The sequence below is a fragment of the Ochotona curzoniae genome, unplaced genomic scaffold (genome assembly GCF_017591425.1).
Source record: "Ochotona curzoniae isolate NIBS_2020 unplaced genomic scaffold, NIBS_Ocur_1.0 contig_4514, whole genome shotgun sequence".
In the NCBI taxonomy this organism is placed as follows: Eukaryota; Metazoa; Chordata; class Mammalia; order Lagomorpha; family Ochotonidae; genus Ochotona; species Ochotona curzoniae.
Window position 1 is genome coordinate 1095446 of NW_024466312.1, and position 19526 is coordinate 1114971.

A 19526-nucleotide genomic window follows, 5' to 3' on the forward strand; every position below is an offset into this window, starting at 1 on the left:
CATCTGTGAAGTCTAACAGCATGAAAACCTGTAAAAATGTAATGTTTTTCTATTTTCTATGAGAGGCAGGGTCTGAATTCTCTATTAACATTGAAATCTGTCACACTTGATTCTTTTAAACATTTAAAACACCAACTAATTAGAAGACCCTAAATGATAAACATTTTATTAGAAGTTTCCATATGATGGTGAATAATGAGTTGATGCATGTCTAGGTTGCTTCCATATCTTTATTACTGCAAATTGATTGCCTATGCACATGGGAGCCCAGGCATCTCTTTCATATCCTGCTTTCTTTTCTTTTGTGTTTATCTCCGGATGAGATAGCTGGGTCATAGGGTTATCCATTTTTAGTTTTCTTCCGTAGTGTTGTCTGCAAAGAGTTGTACCATTTTGTATTCCCACCAATAGGACACGAGAGTAGGCGTTTCTGTATGACGTCGCCGGCATCTGCTCTGTTTTGATTTTTGGAGAACAGGAATTCTACGTGCAGATATGTGATACTTCAGAGCGGTTTTTGTTTGCAGCTTCTTAATGGCTCACGATCCTCATCTTTCTCATGGGTCTCGTGGCCATTTGAATTCAATCCTTTGAAAAAAATGCTTATTTGTGTTCTTTGCCCATTTTTCAACTGGACTGTTTTAGTTTTTTGTTAAGTTTTTTTGAGTTTCTTGTATGTTCTGGATGTTAATCCTTTATTACACAGTTTGTGGAGCCAGTGGCTAAATCCTTGCCTTGAAAACACCGGCCGGGATCCCATATGGGCGCTGATTCATGTTCTGACTGTTCCACTTCCCATCCAGCTCCCTGATTGTGTCCTGGGAAAGCAGCAGAGAATGGCCCAAAGCTTTGGGACCCTGCCCCCCACACGTGGGAAACCAGAAAGAAGCTCCTGGCTCTCGGCTCCTGACTTCTGATGGACTCAGCTTTGGCCATCGCGGCCACTGTAAGTCAACCAGCAGATGGAAGATTTCCCTCTCCTTCTCTGTAAAGCTGCTATTCCAATAAAAAATAATTAGAAAAAGAAAGAAACATTGTTTGGAAATATTTTGTCTTTTTCTGCTGATTGCTTCTTTACTTTGTTAACTGTTCCCTTTGCTGTGCAGAAATGGCAATAAAACATACAAATCCACCTAATAACCTCACAGAAAAAGGAACCACGAGCTTGAAAGATAAAAAATGTCCAACCTTTTTGAGGCAATAGGGATATGTAAGTAAAAATCATAGCAGAATATTACGTCATACATGTCAGGATGATTACTGTCATAACTAGAGAAGTGCTATGAAAAATATGGTAAAACTAGAAATACTCTGTACTTTTAGTAGAAATGTAAAATGGTGGGGCCTGGCGCAGTAGTAGCCTAGTGGCTAAAGTTCTCGCCTAGCATGCACCAGGATCACATATGGGTGCCAGTTCTAATCCGGATGGCCCAGCTTCCCATCTAGCTCCCTGCTTGTGGCTTGGGAAGGCAATTAAAATTGGCCCAAAGTTTTGGGTTCTTGCACCCGCGTGGGAGACCTGGAGGAGGCTCCAGGCTCCTCGTTTCGGATCAGCTCAGCTCTGGCCATTGCGAGCACTTGGTGAGTGAATCAATGGATGGAAGATCTTTCTCTCTGTCTCTCCTCTTCTCTATGTATCTGCCTTTCAATAAAAATAAATAAATCTAAAAAAAGAGAGGAAGAAATGTAAAATGGTGCCAAATCAGAAGTTTCCTAAAAACTAAAGCTATTGGACGATTCAGAGATCCTGCTGCTGGGTGTGTATCCAGAAGAGTGAGAGTCAGGGTCTTCCCTGGCAAGTGTTCTGTGCTTTCATGTTCATTGCACTATTTACATAGCCAGGATGTGCAAACTGACTTTCATTCACTGACAGATAAGACAGATGAATTCATTAAAAAAATGTGTGTTATGGAATGCTGTTCAGCCCTCCTAGAGAGAATTCTGAAATATTGGACTGAATATTAGGTGAGTTTGGGGATATTATGCAGAATGAACTAAGCCAGACACAGAAAGTCAAAAACTGCAAGATTCCACTCACCGTACGTTTTTATAATAGACTCCTAGAATCAAAGGGTAAAACAGTAGCTGGCAGCTATGTGAAAGAGAGGGAGAGAGAGAAAGAGAGAGAGATTTAGGAACAGGATTAAAATTTCAATTAAACAAGATGAATAAGCTCTAAATGAGAGTAAGAAGAAAGTAAGGCAGCCCCACTGAATCCTGCTGTGGGGACTTTAGCAGCCTGGTTAGTCAGAGCCTGAAGTAACATCAAGGGCACGAGTGCACCTTCAATTCTTAGGAAAAAATCTTTTTTCTCAAGGAATGCCCAAAAGGGAATGCCCCAAAGTCCGTAAGACAGCTGGGTCAGCAATTCCTGTGTTTCCTCCAGAGCACTCAGCCCACTTCCAACTGTTCCTGTGTCTGCATCGTGGTTACAAAGTTTAAAGTTCTTACTATTGCATTTTTGTCCTTAGCTTAAAGATAATAGAATATTCAAACAGATACTCAAAGGACAGGCAACGTAGCTTAACCCTTGCCAGACCTGAAAGTTCGTGGTACCTCAGAATGTATTTCTGTCAACCCTATGATTTAGGGATTATTATTCCTATTTTGTATTAAAAAATACCCAGATTTACATTAATCACTAAGTTATGCAAGTATACATCTTGTAAATTACAAGATTGGAATTTGAACCCAGGCAGTTTTGACAAAAAAGACTCATGACGTGTGTGTGTGTGTGTGTGTGTGTGTGTGTGTGTGTGTGAAATCCTGTCTTCTTAGCATCACACTGTATTTTGACTAACTTGTGCTGGATTTGTTTAATTTTTAATGACAATTTCTATGTGTGTGATGCTTTAGATTTTGTATCACTTCTCTAACACTTATCTCAGAAGAGATATTGTGCTATAAAGAATTGCTCAGGAATTATTTGCTCACCCTCTATAGAGTCAGACCTCAGGATGAAGGCTTCTTGTGAAGGTCATTCAGAAACCACACTCAAGATAATAGGAAAGAGGGTGAGGGCAGCAGGTAAGAGCCAGGAAGATCCTCAGTATATGTCAGAGATCTGGCAATGCCCAGCTCCAGGAAACCCCAGGCAACAGGAAATTTCTGTAATAGGAAATTAGAATTTTTCTTACTATCACACATTTCGGTTATCGGCAAAATGTAGTGTTTTGTTTTTGCCAGAAAAAAATGGCTTAAAGGCTGTTTGAATGGATTATGATATATCCATATGGAGGAGTGGTATATACTCATAGCCAGTGTAAAAAAAGTGCAATTTCGCTCTGTTGTCAGAGATCAATGTCTGAAACGCACCATTTTGAAAGTACAATGTTATACAAGCATGTGCATCATTTTCCTTTGTACAGCCACTAGCATACTTCACAGCTATTACAGCAGAATACCTCTTAAAAGGCATACCCGAGATGGGAATCGTGTGTGTGTGTGTGTGTGTGCATGTGTGTGTGCATGGTTTAAAGATTTATTTTATTTTTATTGGAAAGTCAGATATATAGAGAGGAAGAGAAACAGAGAGGAAGATCTTCCATCCGATGATTCACTCCCCAAGTGACCACAATGACCATTGCTATACCAATCCAAAGCCAGGAGCCCAAGGCTTTGCTCTGTCCTCGGCTGCTTTCCCAGGCCACAAGCAGGGAGTTGGATGGAAAGTGGAGCTGCCGGGATTAGAACTGGCTCCCATATGGGATCCTGGCGCGTTCAAGGTGAGGACTTTAGCTGCTAGGCCACACCGCTGGGCCTGTGTATGTGTTTCTAATGAAGAAAAGAGTGAATTTATGGTGGGTTTGGGGGAAGAGAGGGTGTGGAACGTGCATCACTTCTCTCTAACCTCTACAGATATTTAGAACTTAGCACACACTGATTTGGTAGGACTCCCTTCCCTTACATGTTAACTCCAAAGGGAGAGAATTTTATGAATCTGTTTAGAAATCCATAGTGGGAGGTAAGCTGGTCCTGGGATGGAGTGAATGAGGCAGATCATCATGAGCCTCACCACTAGGCTAATCCTTAGTGCCAGAAACAATTGCATAGCACAGGTGTAGAATGTTCCTTTTAGTCAGCACCGTCTAAATAAGATGCTAAATAAGCATCTGAGTTTCCTTACCACATCCTCAAAGGATTGCTGCGAGCTCAAATGGAATATTCCAGATACAACACTCAGCAACTGTTACTTACCATCGTTCTTATTCTTAGCTTTGGAAAGCTCACCAAGGTCATAAAATTGCTTCTTGCTTTATGACTCTTTTGTGCTTAATTCAATACTCTGAGAAGTAGATTCCTTCCTGTGTCTGCATTCAACCAAGTCGAATGGTACTAATGTGAGGACGTTTAGCTCAATGGTCTCTACAGCAGTACATCCATGGGAAAGACACATTTACAGAAACATTTTCAGATCGTTTTCTATTCTCAAAAGCCAAAATTGTGAACAATCTTATGAAAGAGTCAGTATTCATGAATTAAACATTCTTAGAAAATAGAATATGCATTTGCTCAAAAAGCAACTTTACACTACAAAAGCCATTGTATTTTCTGGTGAATTTATTAACATTTCTTTAATCCTTTAACAGTTAATTTCCACTTCATCCATCTCTGAAGACAATGTTCCTTTTTCTAATATCCCTGATGGCTTAATTCATACATCTGAATATTTTGTATTTATTTTCATGTTTCATATGCTTCTGTGTAAAGTTAAAAATGCTTTCTAAAGAATTGACTTACAAAATGTATACATCTGAAAAAGTAATGAGTGCACTGACATCAGTAAAATTAATCTGGATATTGGAGCTATTAAATAATTTGCAAATAATATTCTGCTGCAAACGTAATAATTATTATAGGGAATATTATCAGCATGTCAATTTGCATGGGTTTCTGTTAAAGTAGGAAAGATTGGAGTTTTTAGGCCTGTGACGGAGCCTAATGGTTATAGTCCTTGCCCTGCACACGCCAGGATCCCATGTGGGCACCAATTTTAATGCCAGCTGCCTTGCCTCCTATGCAGCTTCCTGCATGTATAATTTATTCTTTCAAAAAAATAGAAAAGAAAGAAAAATCGATCAGACTTGATGGCTGTCATCCCAGAAGAAGTGAGCATTGAGATCCGGGCCACAGCGGGAAGGTTTGCATTTCTTCTTATTCTTTGCTTTCCTTGTTCTCTTTTGCTTTCCATCCATGCCCTCTGTGTCCCCAAAGCTGGATAATTGTGGACAGACAGGCCAAGAAGTAGTATCATCAATCATGCATTATCAAATCATTTATATAAACATGTTCTGATGCTTCAGATACAACATGAGCACTAAGAAGGAGGAGAAAGCTGTAATACCCAGATGAAGGCTCTGTTATTAAGAAGGCTGCACAGCCTGTTGCACGCTGAGCAGCCTGTATACCACTACCAGTCCTTACTGCCTGAAATGGGCGCTAGATGTATGTTCGCTAAATATGTTCACGCCTGTAATTGTCAAAATGTTCTTCGAATCTGATATCTGCCCACTTTTTAAACTGTGACCTCTAACCTGGACTCCACACAGCTCTGCTGACTTTGCTCTCAATGTTGTCATTGCTCTCTCTTTCCACTTGGTTTTTTTTTTTCTCTCTCCACTGATAAGAAGTTGGGCAATGGATACCCTGGACTTCTGTACAGTCTCTCATTCTTTTTTTTTTTTTTAAAGATTTATTTTTATTATTTTTTTATTGGAAAGGCGGATATACAGAGGGGAGAGACAGAGAGGAAGATCTTCCGTCCGATGATTCACTCCCCAAGTGAGCGCAACGGGCTGATACTATGCCGGTCCGAAGCCAGGAGCCTTTTCCAGGTCTCCCACGTGGGTGTAGGGTCCCAAAGTTTTGGGCTGTCCTCGACTGCTTTCCCAGGCCACAGGCAGGGAGCTGGAAGGGAAGCAGGGCTGCCGGGATAGAACCGGCGCCCATATGAGATCCTGGGGCGTGCAAGGTGAGGACCTTAACCACTGCGCCATGGCGCCGGGCCCTCTCATTCTTTCTTACGTTTGAAAACAAACTGAATTTCTTTCATCTGTATGAAGTTAAAAGCACTTTCAGGTGTACACAGGGTATGTTTATATTAAGATGTGTGTGTCGGGGTGATCAATAAAGTTTTAAGCTCACAATACTGTGATATATGACAGATACCTTCAAAAATATTTTAAGAGCAAAATATGTATGTCTTTAAATAATATAAAAATAATAATAATTCTCTACAGAGCCCACACATTAGCTACTTCATTTGCAATTTTAAATGACAAAGAATCCATTGTGGACCAAAGAGACATACATAAGCAACCCACATTCATCTCACAGCCATACTTCTATTCTATAAAATGTAGCTGGCTACACCAATGTGTTGCCTGTGTACACACTGACATTGATTAATACAAAAGAAAGTTTTTAGAAGCTATATTCCTGGGCTCACCTCGCACCCACGCGCAAGCAGCAAGCCATGTACGCCTTGGATGTAAGATTAAATTTCCCAGCCAAACCTATTAGGTTGGCTGAATGAATAAAAACAAAAATGATTTCTGTATGTGCTGTCTACAAGAAACTCACCCCACAAAGTGCAAATAGGCTGAAAGTGAAGGGCTGGAAAATAATATTCCAGGCACATGAATGTTAAAAATGAACTCTGTTAGGAAATGAAACTGAGTTTAAATTTAAAAAAATGGCAAAGGGAGAAATAAAAGGACATTATATTTGATTATATTTTGATAAAAAATTCAGTTTAGCAAGCAGACATACCAATCATAAACATATATGTATCCAAGATAAAAACCCAACCACCAGGATACTTACAGCAAATACTATTAGGTCTAAACAGAGAGATAAACTCCATTACAGTGATACCGGGTTACTGCTACACCGCATTCTCATCAATAGATGGATAATCCAGTCAGAATGTCAAAAAAGATACATTAGACTTGAAATATACTATCAAGTAGATGGATCTAAGAGACATTTACAGAACATTTTACCTAACAGCTAAAAAATAAAATTAAATAAAAATTAAAAAAACTCCACCCATTGTTCTCATCAGTACATGAAACGTTATCTAGGATAGACGCATATTAGGACAAAAATGAATTCTCAGTAAGTTTCACAATTTTGAATCATAGCTTGTGTCTGAGTAAATTTAGGAAGATTAAAATCATACCATGTATCCAAGGAATAAACCCGGAATGAACACAAAGAACAATAGAACGCTCATAAATACTTGGAAGTTAAACAACATGTTATTAAGCTATCAATGAGTCATTGAAGAAATTACAAAGGAAATAAAAAACTTCTTTGAAATAAATGAAAATGAAAACACAGTGTATCAAATCCTGTGTGATACAACAAGAACAATATTGAGAGGGAAGTTTATAACAGCATTAAGTGCTTACATTAAAAAGAGAAATGCCTCAAATGAAATACTTAATGATGCGCCTCAATGACTCAGAAAAATAAGAAACCAAACACCCAAAACAACAGGATGTGAGAAATAATAAGGAACAGTGCAGAAATAAATGAAAATGAAACTAGTACAAAATATGAACAGGACCTGGCGCAGTAGCCTAGTGGCTGAAGTCCTCGCCTTGCTCGCGCCTGGGACCCTATGGATGCTGGTTCTAATCCTAGCAGCCTGCTTGCCATCCAGCTCCCTGCTTTTGGCCTGGGAAAGCAGTCGGGGATGGCCCAAGCCCTCGCGACCTTGCGCCCCTGTGGGAGACCCGGAGGAGGCTCCCGTCCTGGTTCCTGGCTTCGGGTTGGATTGACTCTGACTGTTCTGGCCACTTGGCGAGTGAATCAGCCAACAGAAGATCCTCCTCTCTGTCTCTCCCCATCTTTGTATATCTGACTTTTCAATAAAAATAAATAAATCTTCAGGCAAAAGATGAATAAATAAAATGTTGTGGGTTTTTTTTCTTTGAGAAGATAAGCAAAATATGTAAACCTCTACCCAGACTAACAAAGCCAAAAAGAGGAAAACTCAGATAAATCAAAGTTGAGATGATAAAGGTCCAGGACAACAGACAGTTCTAAGAAAAAATATAAATGACCAGCAAATATGGGAACATGCTGAACATCACCAGCCATCAAGGAAATCAAATCAAAACTGTAGTGACACATCCTCTCACCGCCGTCAGAATGACTGAGACCGGAAGCACGGAGAACAGCAAATGCCTGGAAGAATGAGGACTTCAGTGGGAAGGGTAATTAGCGCAACCAGTGTGAGAAACCGACTTCTTTAAAAACTAGAAATAAACTTGCCATAGGACCAACACTCCTACTTCTGTGTATATATCCCAAACACGTGAACACATCGTATCAAAGAGATACCACGTTTGTAACAGTACTGCTCACAATGTCCCAAATTTGGAATAAAATAAGTGTGTATCTTCAGATGAATGGTTCAAGAAAATGTGGTATGTATGCAAAACAGAGCATTATCCCACTATAAAAGAATGAAATTGTATAATTTGCAGGAAAATGTGCACAATTGGAAGACATCATGTTGAGTGAGACAATCTTGACACAGACGAATATGACATGTTCCCCTGATATGTGGGGGCGAACATTTTAAAAGCAAAGAAATGCCTGTTTATATCAGTATTGTTACAGACACCGTTTTGTGAAATTTTTCTCTCTCTGTTTAAATATGCTTAAAAATGTTATACTGTTATAGTTTCAATGATCTGTGATTATTTTATCATTTATTATTTATGAGTGAAATGGGTATCTTTCCCCTTGATTTACTTTAAAATTTACTGTATATGAGAGAAATGAACTAACGGACAGGGGGCTTACTGGTGCACTGGGTTGAGCAACTGGCATCCCACAGCTGAGTGCTTGCTTGAAGCCCAGCTCTTCTTTTGATCCAGCACCCTGCTAATGCTCCGGGAAGGCTCGAGATCTTGGGTCTCTGCCACCCGTAGGAGACGTTGGTGCTTGGAGTCCTCATTGCATCTAGGGCTTCTCAGCTGGCACAGCAAAGAAATGTGTGGGTCTGTATTAGAAGCTGAATGAACTCTGTTTAAAAAAAACTCATTATGTAAATGATATTATTACAGGGAGAGGGAGCAAGCAAGTGAGTGAGGGAGTGAGAAAGAGAATATTTCATGTGCCAGCTCACTCTGCAAAGGCTCGCAATGGGCAGGCTCATCCAGGATCTCAGAAGTGCATCTGCATCTCCCACATAGATGGCAGGGAGTAATTAACTTGAGTCATCTTCCAGTGCCCTCATGGGAGCATGAGGAAGGTGGCACTTTGATATGGGATGGCAGGATAGTCAGCAGTGCCACAATGCTAGCCTCTTAGGGGATTTTTGTTTGTTTTGTTTTTACTTTTATTGGAAAGGCAAATCTACTAACCATTTTTAGGTTCAGCCCTCAAATATCCACAACAGCTGAGCTAGGTCGGGTGTAAGCTAAGGAGCCATAAATCCAATCTAGATTACCCAGCAGGGACTCACCTGTTACCTCCACAGAGTGTTCATCAGCAAGGGGCTGGGATCAGGAAAAGAGCTGGTACTCAAACCAAGGCGCTCAGCTACGGCATGTGCGTGTCCAAATCAGCATGTACTTTTTACGCCACAGTCTACAGTCACAGCTCCGTTTCAGGCATCTGGAACCTAGGGTTCAGAGAGTCGCCCACAAGAGCCAGTCCAGAAGCTTCGACGCAGAATTAAGAAGAGGTAAGCTATTGAAAAGCCAATACTAATTGTTCTGAGAAGTCCTCCTGCAAGGATCACTCAAACTCCTGGCTGTCTTCCTAGCATGCTGCAAATACACGGTGCTGACCTCGCCTAACGCAGGCTGCTGCTCAGAGCTGGATTTGTGCAACTAAGCCTCGAAGGACGAGATAATGCCTGCTTCTGAAACAGAGCAGACTGTATAAAAGCAGCTATCCCCCGAATTTTAGAGTTCTCTTGTATTTTTATCTCCCTGTAATTTTTCCTTGCATTTAGGGCAGGTTCACATAAAAATAAAATCAGGAGTGATACTTGCATCTCTTAGTATAATTGGGACCTTTGGCTGTTGAAAAGAACAAAATCAAACACGGGATGTAAATAATATATAATATGATATTATCTCCATTTTATAAACAAGGACATTGAGGACTAACGCCATTACATAGTTCGCCCTGTTAGAGTGTAGGTAAATGTTAGAATAATAAAATGCTATGTTAGAATTCTAGTACATTAGAATGCTAGAACGGAACGTTGGACAGTGTGAGATTCCTTTGGGCTGAAATAGCTGCTACTTTTACTAGGCCAGGGGGCGCCTGGACTTTGGGAGGATTCCGCTTTAGCGATAAATCTGTTCTTTGCTGCCTTGCAACTCTGTGAACTCAGGTGCGGGGGGGGGGGGGGGGGGGGGGGAGGGGGGCGGGGGGGGGATGGGCGCATGGGCGCAATTCTTCTCCTGACCCAGGAACAGGAGGAAGATAAGAAGGGTGTGAGAATGGGATGAGCCATAAAGATAATGGGTAAGGGAACAGAACAGGCTCCCTGGCCTCAAGTCCATAAAAATTAACATGTCTAAGGTTGTTGCTTTTGATGTATTTCCCAGCCCAAAAGGGCCTATATAAGCTTCTGTCTTGGTCTAGTTCCAGGTCTGACCGCCCCGCTTTGGGTGGCCTGCGTGCCCCAAGTGTGGTCTGACCCCAGCAATAAACTCTGTTTGCTGCTTGCATTACTGGCGAGACTCTGTTGTTCTCTGAGGGTTGATTATCTTGCACCCTGACATCCAGGGGCTTTAGCCTGAACAGCCCACGGTTTCACAGGTAGTCTGAATCCTTAGTGTTTGGCTCCAAAACCCAAGCTCTCAATCATGTCCTTAAGTAATTGTTACTGTCTTTAAATAACAAATGATAGCAATTAAACAATCATTCTCTAGCATCAAAAAGTGTAGAATGAAGAAAAAATTGCACGGAAGCGTCTTGCAGATGCTTTTGACACCTTTACAGCACAGACCCGAGGAATCTGCTATACTATGACTGGGGAATGGACTATGGTCAATTACACATCATACAGGCCATGAGTTTTTGTGGAAATGATTGGACCGTGACAAGAATGAGCGTTACGAATACTTTCCCAAACCAGGCAAAGCAGACGTGCAGGTTAAAGTGTTAAGGAAGGATGGCCAGGAAAGGACGGATGGCGGTTACCACTTTTTCATTGTTTTACGTGCGCAAGCAGCCACTGTATCAGTCTCTCATTTACTATCTCTAGTAAATTTCTTTTCTTCTTTTTTGCTTTTCACCCAGACACCGAGTATTTTCCTTTTGTCTAGCAGTTTTCTCTGCCAACCTCTGAGGACCGGCAGTGGGCACGTAAGAACCTAGAGAAAGGCCACGTAGGGAAGAAAACGAAGTGAGAATGGAACTACAGATTTAAAGTGGAAGAAATCCGCGCTGCTGGGGAGAGGAGATGGGATCCAAATTGCTGATTCCTACTTGCCTTCAACTCCGGGAGCTATCGCCTCTCAGGGTTACCAGGCAACCATGTTGTCCCGGTAACCAAGGAAACGCCTCGCGCAGGGGCCCGCCCAGAGGGAGGGGAAGAGGAAGAAGCTGAGATCTCGCGAGAGTTGTCTGAGGCCGTCGGGAAGCGTCTAGAGGTTGCCCCGGAGATGGCCGCGACCAGGGGCGCAGGCGAGGCGCCCATGGCGGCTCCTGAGGAGATGCCCACGTCCAGTTTGCAGGGCCTTGATGAAGCCTTGGGCGTGGGTTTGACCCCCGCCGAGAACGCTTACTACCTGGAGCGTATCCTTCCGTAGGCGCGGGGCCTGCCGGTGGTGACTGAGCCAGGTGTCCAGTGGGGACACAGCACGGACGGACGCCGCGGTCCCTGGGGCAGACACCTGCTGTTTCCCTCTTTACAAGCGTGGGTAACTCTGGACTAGTTAGAAGGATGGAAAGACCTTGCAGGACCCCGTACTCCGTAACTAACAGCTCAAGACATTTTGGGTGGGAGGTTACCTTTTATGTTAAGGCGGCAAAACAAATTCATTCGACCCTCCTTTAAATTACTCTATGGTTTTCCTAAATAAGCCCCGAAGTTTAATAAATAAACGAATAACTCAGTTAATTCCATCAAGGGGAAGGTTAGAAGATGAGGGAAGCATTTCTGCTGTTTGAAGTCCCATTAGCTGAAGTTCCGAGTACCCAGCTTGTGATCCTGTCCACGGTCCAGTTGTCCAAGGATTTGTTCAAGTTTTGTAATATAGTAATAATAATTGTTCTTCCCTCCGGAGAAACCACATAATTTGGTGGGTTGACAAGGCTTACAGGTGGTAGAGGGAAAAAATTCATAGTAATGACAAGTTTATAACGAGAGGAATAGACAAAAAAATTGGATAACCCTATGCGAATAATTATGTTTCCTGATTCTTGTTATGGAGATTTAGAACTCCAGTCTGGCTTTTACCCTTCTGGAAGTATACACATCAGTTGTACTGGAAATACAAGTTAAATACATTAAAAAAAAATAGCATCTTACTCCTCCTGCAGGCAGCTAAAAGGCAGACAGTCACCTCGCTTCTGCTGAAGACGTCAAGCAGACACCGCATTCTTTTCTTTTTTGTTCAGTCACAGTCATCCCCTTCTATCCCCCAGCTTGTAATCCAGTCCTGCCTCATTCTGTGAGCTTTGGCAAGCCAGTCACCTTATCTGACTCTGGCTCAGTTAATGAACTGGTTGAAAAAAAATCGACAATATGTAGCATTTTATTGGATGCAAAATGACTTTCACAGAATAAATTTCAATAGTTTGAAATTGTAGTGAAGTAGAGGGGTGCTTCAGTGTTATAAAACGAGCTTTTAAACTGTGTGGCCCTCGGTTGGCTCTGTCCCTCTGTTACTCCTTCTTAGCCGGGAAGGCTCCAGCATAACGCATGTTCAGTAAGGAACATGTTCAGTAAGGTTACCTTCATCTGCAGGGCCATTCCTGAGTCACCGCTGCCAACAGGTGGCCATTTGCACATGACTCACAAAGTCTGCTTCAAATAAGCAACATTTATAAGTGTAAACAGCCCAAACTTCTACCGGATTTAATTATGCCATTGTGAATTAGCTCCTTTGTTTTCCTTCTGTCTGTCTTGTTGACTGACTGCTGAAGTGTGTTATATGGGGAGGGTAGTGAGCGCCTTGAGAAATTAAACATTTAAACAGCCAGTTGTGCTATATTCAGTACTTAGGGAGAAGCTTTACCTCCTAGTTGAAATGAAATTTGAGAATTGCTGGTGAGCAGCAATTATCCCTGTATCTCTGGACTCTCTTCTCTAATGTTATTTGACATTATTTCTTACGGCAGTTATGATGGTTGCTGAAGTGAACTTTCTCAGTATCATAGTCTTTACTCGTCAGGCGGTTTAATTGAGCTGCTGTTTTGTGGATAAATGCATTATGGTCTGGACAGAGGAATCAGGCGTCTGATGTGCTCTACTTTGCACATATCCTTTTTCTTCATATCTAATCAGCTGCATTTGTCCTGCACTTCTCCTACTTATGACCAAATCCTCCCAGTTCAGTAAACAACGGGCTAATAATACCAAACAGTGGTTTGGAAAAGAGATTGACTGGAATCCTCCAGGAAATCATCGCTTTTCCGCTCTTGGTCATTCAAACATATACAACATGGGTAGACCAATGTGGCACAAACAATAGAGTCAGGGTACATGATGAGGATTATCATTATAAAGGGTCACAGACTGTAGTCATAAAAACAATTCATGAGCTGCAGCACCCTTGCCCTGTAGCCTCCTTGCCTCTTCTACTTCACAATAGAGTTGCAGTCATGTTTTAAGCTGCTACAAGGTGAAAAACATGCATATATTACATAGTTCTGTTCTTAGCTATCATTACGGCTGTAAGAAATCTGGAATAGATTAATCTAGGATCCTTTTGGCAATATATAGGGCTAGACTGTAAAAATCTATGAGAGAGGAGGGAGAGGAAAAGAGGAAGGGAGAGAGGGAGGAAGGGAGCGAAGGAAGGAAACATGAATTTAGTTAAAATTGAGCTTTTGTTCTGATTGTGTGATTTAATTTTTTTAAACTTAAAAATTTTTTTTCGTTAAATATAAACATTCTCATAATTGATTAAATGGAAAGAATAGAAAGAAGATAGTACATGTTTCTCTCTCTTTTTAAACAGATTTATTTTTATTGGAAAGTCAGATATACAGAGAGGAAGAGAGACAGAGAGGAAGATCTGTCCGATGATTCACTCCCCAAGTGATCGCAACAGCTAGTGCTGTGCCGAATCCAAAGCCAGGAACTTCCTCCCAGGTTCCCATGTAGGTACAGGGTCCCAAGGTTTTGGGCTGTCCTTAATTGCTTTCCCAGGCCACCGGCAGGGAGCTGGATTAGAAGTTGTGCTGCCGGGATTAGAACCGGTGTCCATATGGGATCCTGGGCTTGCAAGGTGAGGGCTTTAGCATCTAGGCCATGCTGCTGGGTCTTCTCTGTTTTAAAAACTAGCAAGGAATTTGGAAACAGTTTTGCTGCCATATATCATGAGAACTGAGTCTTATATGTTACTTTATGAGTCTTATATGGCTAATAAATGTCCAGTCTTGCCAATTCTGTTGAATTGGTAGTGACTCCTGATATGCAATAGTGAGAACTGTGAGACCTCATGAAAACTTGATGGCAGACAGCAGGGAGCTGGCAAGCATGCCGGGTGTTGGTTGGTTGGTTATGCTCTCTTTGGTGTCTATTGTTTAGTTAACTTACTTTATATAAACTGGGCCTCCCAAGAAAAAGGACCATGACCATGAAGCCTACTATTTACAGCACTTTTATTTCAATTTAATAAGTAAAATGTTGATCATGGAGGAGTTAACACTAGATTTTAGACTGCCTCTGTGTACATTAGTGCTGAAGGGATGGCTAAGATTGCAAAGTGATTTTTGTCTATTGTAGCTTTGGGAAATCATGTAAAACATAATTAGCTATATGTTTCACTCTAGTTCTTTATAAAGATGCTGCTGCTGGCAGTGACCACCGCCTACAAATGTGGCAGAGAAATACATGAGAGTGAAGGGAATTTTGTACTCTGATCACATCTGAAAAGTATTCGCTGGTTTCTGGCTCATTACAAGACTTTGGTATGTGACTCCTTACACAAACTGTCAGCACAGGCTCTGCTCCATTAGGTCAGCTGCAATCGTTCTTGGAAGCTTCTAGCAGGTGTGTTATGTAATGCTGTGCGGAGTGGAGGGCTGCCTCACAGTTTCGGGGGTGGGTGTTCCACTTGCTTATGAGACATACAGTGCTGGGATCTAGGTCCTATCTATTAGTGGAACAACCATCAGTGAACACAGCCACAAAGTCACATACCAAGGAAACCATTTATGTTTAGCAAAATCATGAGTGCTGCTGAAGTCCTTCCAAAGCGAGTAGTACTGGTGATAAATGGGAGCCGTGGTCTGCGTATATGCCATGACTTGAGAGTACAGACCTGGCCTGCAGTGGATGGTACCACAGACTGGGCTTGAGGGCAGAAACAGAAGAGAAATAACAGAAAGTTATTCTGCGCACAAGCAGAATAGAAAATGATACATGGTCAAGGACATACAGGTGGAAAGCAAGAGCCAGATGTGAGGGCAACGGATGGGGTGAAAGAAATTTTGTGACTGTAATTCAACCATGTTCTTTGAAGGACATAAGCAGAAAAGGAAGGCATTTTTATAAGGGCACAGAATCAGCTTGGTATTGAGAAACTGATTTCAAGCCAGAATGTCAGTTTCTGATCCCACAGGGGTAAAAATAACTGATGTGTTTGTGAATGGTGATCATAGACTCTTGTAAGGAATTAAATCACAGGTGAGGCAGTTACTCAGTAAAAGTAGATCCAGAGTAAAGGGGATTGTCTTTCAGACAATTTTTGATGAATTGGACTTTTCCAGATTGGCAAAATTATTGTTTAAAACAGTGCTCTAAACTTTTTCACACATGGTGGTGTTGAACAGGTACTTGATTATATTGCTCACTTTATTGTTTTTTGGAAAGGCAGATTTACAGAGAGGAGAAATGTATCTCCTATTCTCTGGTTCACTCCCCACATTGCAGCAGTGATCACAACTGAGCCAATCCAAAGTCAAAAGCCTGGATCCTTTTCCAGAACTCCCATGTGGGCACAGGGTCCCGGGGACTTGGACCATGTGTCACTGCTTTCCTGTGACACCAGCAGGGAGCTGCGTGGGAAGTGAAGCAATTGGTAAACAAAATGACACCCATGTGGGATCCTAGTGCCTACTGATGGAGATCAGGCTGTTAAGCAATGGCTTTTGCCCCTAAATCTTCCCTTGTGCTGTGAGTGATAAGAAGCATGGAGTCAAGTCTGTGGTATTTATTTATTTAAATTTTTATTGGAAATTTAGATATACAGAGAGGTCAGAGATAGAGAAGATCTATCTGTCTGTTGATTCACTCCCCAAGCGGCCTCAATGACCAGAGCTGAGCTGATCTGAAGTCAGAAGCCTGGAACCAGGAGCCTCTTCCCGGTCTCCCACATGGGAGCAGGTTCTCAAGGCTTTGAGACATCTTCTGCTGCTTTACCAGACCATAAACAGAGAAAGGAGTTGGAAATGGAGCCACTGAGGTGTAAACCGGCTCCAATGTGGGATCCTGGTGATGGCAGGCTGGTTGCTTTATTTCTACTATTTCCTTTTTGTGGTTTTATTTTTTCTCAGATGGATACAGAATTACTTTAGAATTTGCTTATGTGTTCGTTCGTGTATTGCTAGTCAGCTGGACAGATGTGTAGAAGCATTCATGCCAAAGTGCATTCCAGTTTTAAGTCTGTAGCTTCTCCGCAGACACAAATTGAATAGGATTTTTGTAAACCTCTGCTTTGTAAACCTCTGAATGTTTGGGACCTGGGACTGGCTCCTCCAGGAGTCCTCTGGTCAAAGGCATCTGCCATCACGATCAAATTTGGATTTACATTCTTTTTTCCAGTGCCACCTCTTTGGCACTTAGGGCATATTCCAAGGGAGTGACTGTTAAAAGTATTAACATGGTAGTTTTGAGTTGAAAGAAGCATTCGGCAATTTTTTCTAAGGTGTCCTGGCTTGCTACAGTTAAAACATTTAGCATTCATTTTGCTTTTTTTTGGTTAGATATCATAATTTATTATGAAGTTATTGTAATTAATATACTTAATGCTTATGAAAGGTTATTGAACAATGGAACTAAACAATTATAATTATGTAAAATTATAATATTGTAAAGTTTGAAGTGCTGCTAGGTGGGCAAGGTGTTTAAATGTCCCTGTGTTGCCACAGGCTTTGAGGTAACCCAGAAGATTCTTTCTTTTATAGGACGACGAATAACAGTCTGGCATTGCTGTTTCACATAATCAAAGGCCAGTTCCTTTAATAATAATTTCCTAGTGCTGTCTCCCCTAACTTGTTTTTCTATGGAGTCTGTCAAAAGTCCTGTAAAGTCAGCATAAGATTCCCTGGCTCCTTGGATAACTTTTGTATAACTGCCTGCAAATTCAGACCCAGTTTCAATTTTCTCCCATGCCCACAGTGCTGCATCCCGTATGTGAGTGAATGCAGCTTGAGGTAGCTATATCTGCTGCTCTGTAGTAACCCACTGTCCCTCTCCAACCAACATATCATAAGTCAGTTGTCCCTCCCCCCAGGGAGGTGCTGACCCGATCATCTGAGGATCACAATTTTTCCTTAGCCTTATCACTTCTCCACATTTTGCACAGTAAATATTGAGAAGAAAGCCCTATTATTCTATTACTTCAAAATCATAAGGAATCCAGTTTGCTCCCTGGCTCCAGCCATTTAAATATTCCTACACATATGAAGAAGTGGTTCTGTAGGACACACAAGCCTTTTTAAAAGCTGTGATGGCATTAACTTCTAGGTTTTCATAGGTAGGTTTTCATTATTTTCTTGACTGAGTATGATTGGACAAAGCAATCAGAATACATGAGGTCTCCAGGGAACATCAGACGTTTGGCTTTGATCAGATTTAAGAGTGAGATGGCGTGAGCTGATGTTTAACTTCTTTTATTCCATCATGTACCTCACTGGAAGATTCAGAGAAGTCATGGGATGTTTGCTGTTTTAACACGGGAAGCTTTAGTTTCTCCATCAACACTGCAATATTACACTTAAAATGAGTTACTTCTGGGAAAATTTTATGTTCAGATTATATTATGGATAGTTAAAAAGTAGCAATTGAAAAGAATAACTTTCTGTTCTTGGTGCTTTACCTGACCTTTTATCTGATTGTACCTTATCTTTGCGTACAAGAATTTTAGTGTGTTGGTATGCAGTTATGTTATAATTCTGCCTCCTGTGAGGTCTCTATAATAAGCCGTTTAAGTGATTTGTTTTTAGCTATTAGTAGCTTGACACTTAGGAAGTTTGAAAACAAATAGATGAATATATAATTAGGAATTTGGTAAAAATGACATAGCATGTTAATATTGTGTCACTCTAGTGATGGTATGGTATAGAAGAGAATTTATGGCATCTGTATTCAAAAACTTGTTTTTTGTCCCTTGTAGCTGCATGATCTTGTGCCAACCTCTTAATTACCATGATTCAGATACTTCAATTTAGAGATGGCTGTATCACTAACATTCAACATTACAAGGTTTCTATGAAAATAAATATGTTATGGTTCATATGAAATAATAGGCTTCATAAAAAGAATTTATTTTTCCTCAATCTTTTTTTTTTTGTTTAGGGAAACAATATATTCACTATTAAAAGCTGTTGCCTGGGAGATTTTTCTGGAAAGAAACATGCAAGTGTTGTTTGACATTTCCAATGCTTTGAGAACAAATCACTTTGTTCCTCTATGTGTTGCCATGTTTAACAACTTATGCTATAACACCTTTCCTTGTATAATTTTGCCAGTTGTTGGCTTAGTTACAGTTTTACAGTCTGTCCCAAAGGCTTTTGAATATTTACTTTCTTTTGAAATTCATTGTTAAATATATATGATGAAGGGTGGCATTGCTTTTCTGATGATTTTCAGAAAAGTGACTGCTTACCAAAAAAAAAAAAAACAAAAACCACACTGATATCTTAGGAGGGGGAACGCATTTCCCCAGAAAAGAGGCTGACCTCGGCTAGTTGAGTATTTGGAAGTCTTACTAGGTATATTTGAAAAATGTAAGTCTAGAATTTAAGGGAAATTTAGAATGCTTTTTATTTATCCACTCATCTTAACATAGGGATAACTAGGGCCTGTGAGAAGTATGGCATTACTCCATTAATATTCATTCCTTTTCCATAGTGAGGAAAATAATCATAAATTCTTCATATCATTTCCTGTAACCAGAGCATAATCCTAAATGCTTTTCCTATATTAATTCCTTTTCAATACTCTTGACACACTACAGAGTAGTGTGGTAGCTTCTCAAATAATGTCCAATGGTGCCTACTTCCTAGTATTCACACTCTTGTGTAGTCTTCTTGTAGTGAATAGGGTTGGCCTATTAACTGATATGATATTATTATAATATCTGAAACCT

At 40.9% G+C, this 19526-nt stretch overlaps 1 protein-coding gene across 1 annotated transcript in view; it reads left to right on the forward strand.

Annotated features, from left to right (window-relative positions):
• SPAG16 (sperm associated antigen 16) overlaps positions 1-19526 on the forward strand; it is an 832484-nt gene that overhangs the window by 21511 nt on the left and 791447 nt on the right. The window contains exon 4 of the mRNA XM_040986437.1: positions 11503-11788. Within this exon, the coding sequence (XP_040842371.1) occupies positions 11503-11788 (286 nt within the window). The remainder of the gene's footprint in view (positions 1-11502; positions 11789-19526) is intronic.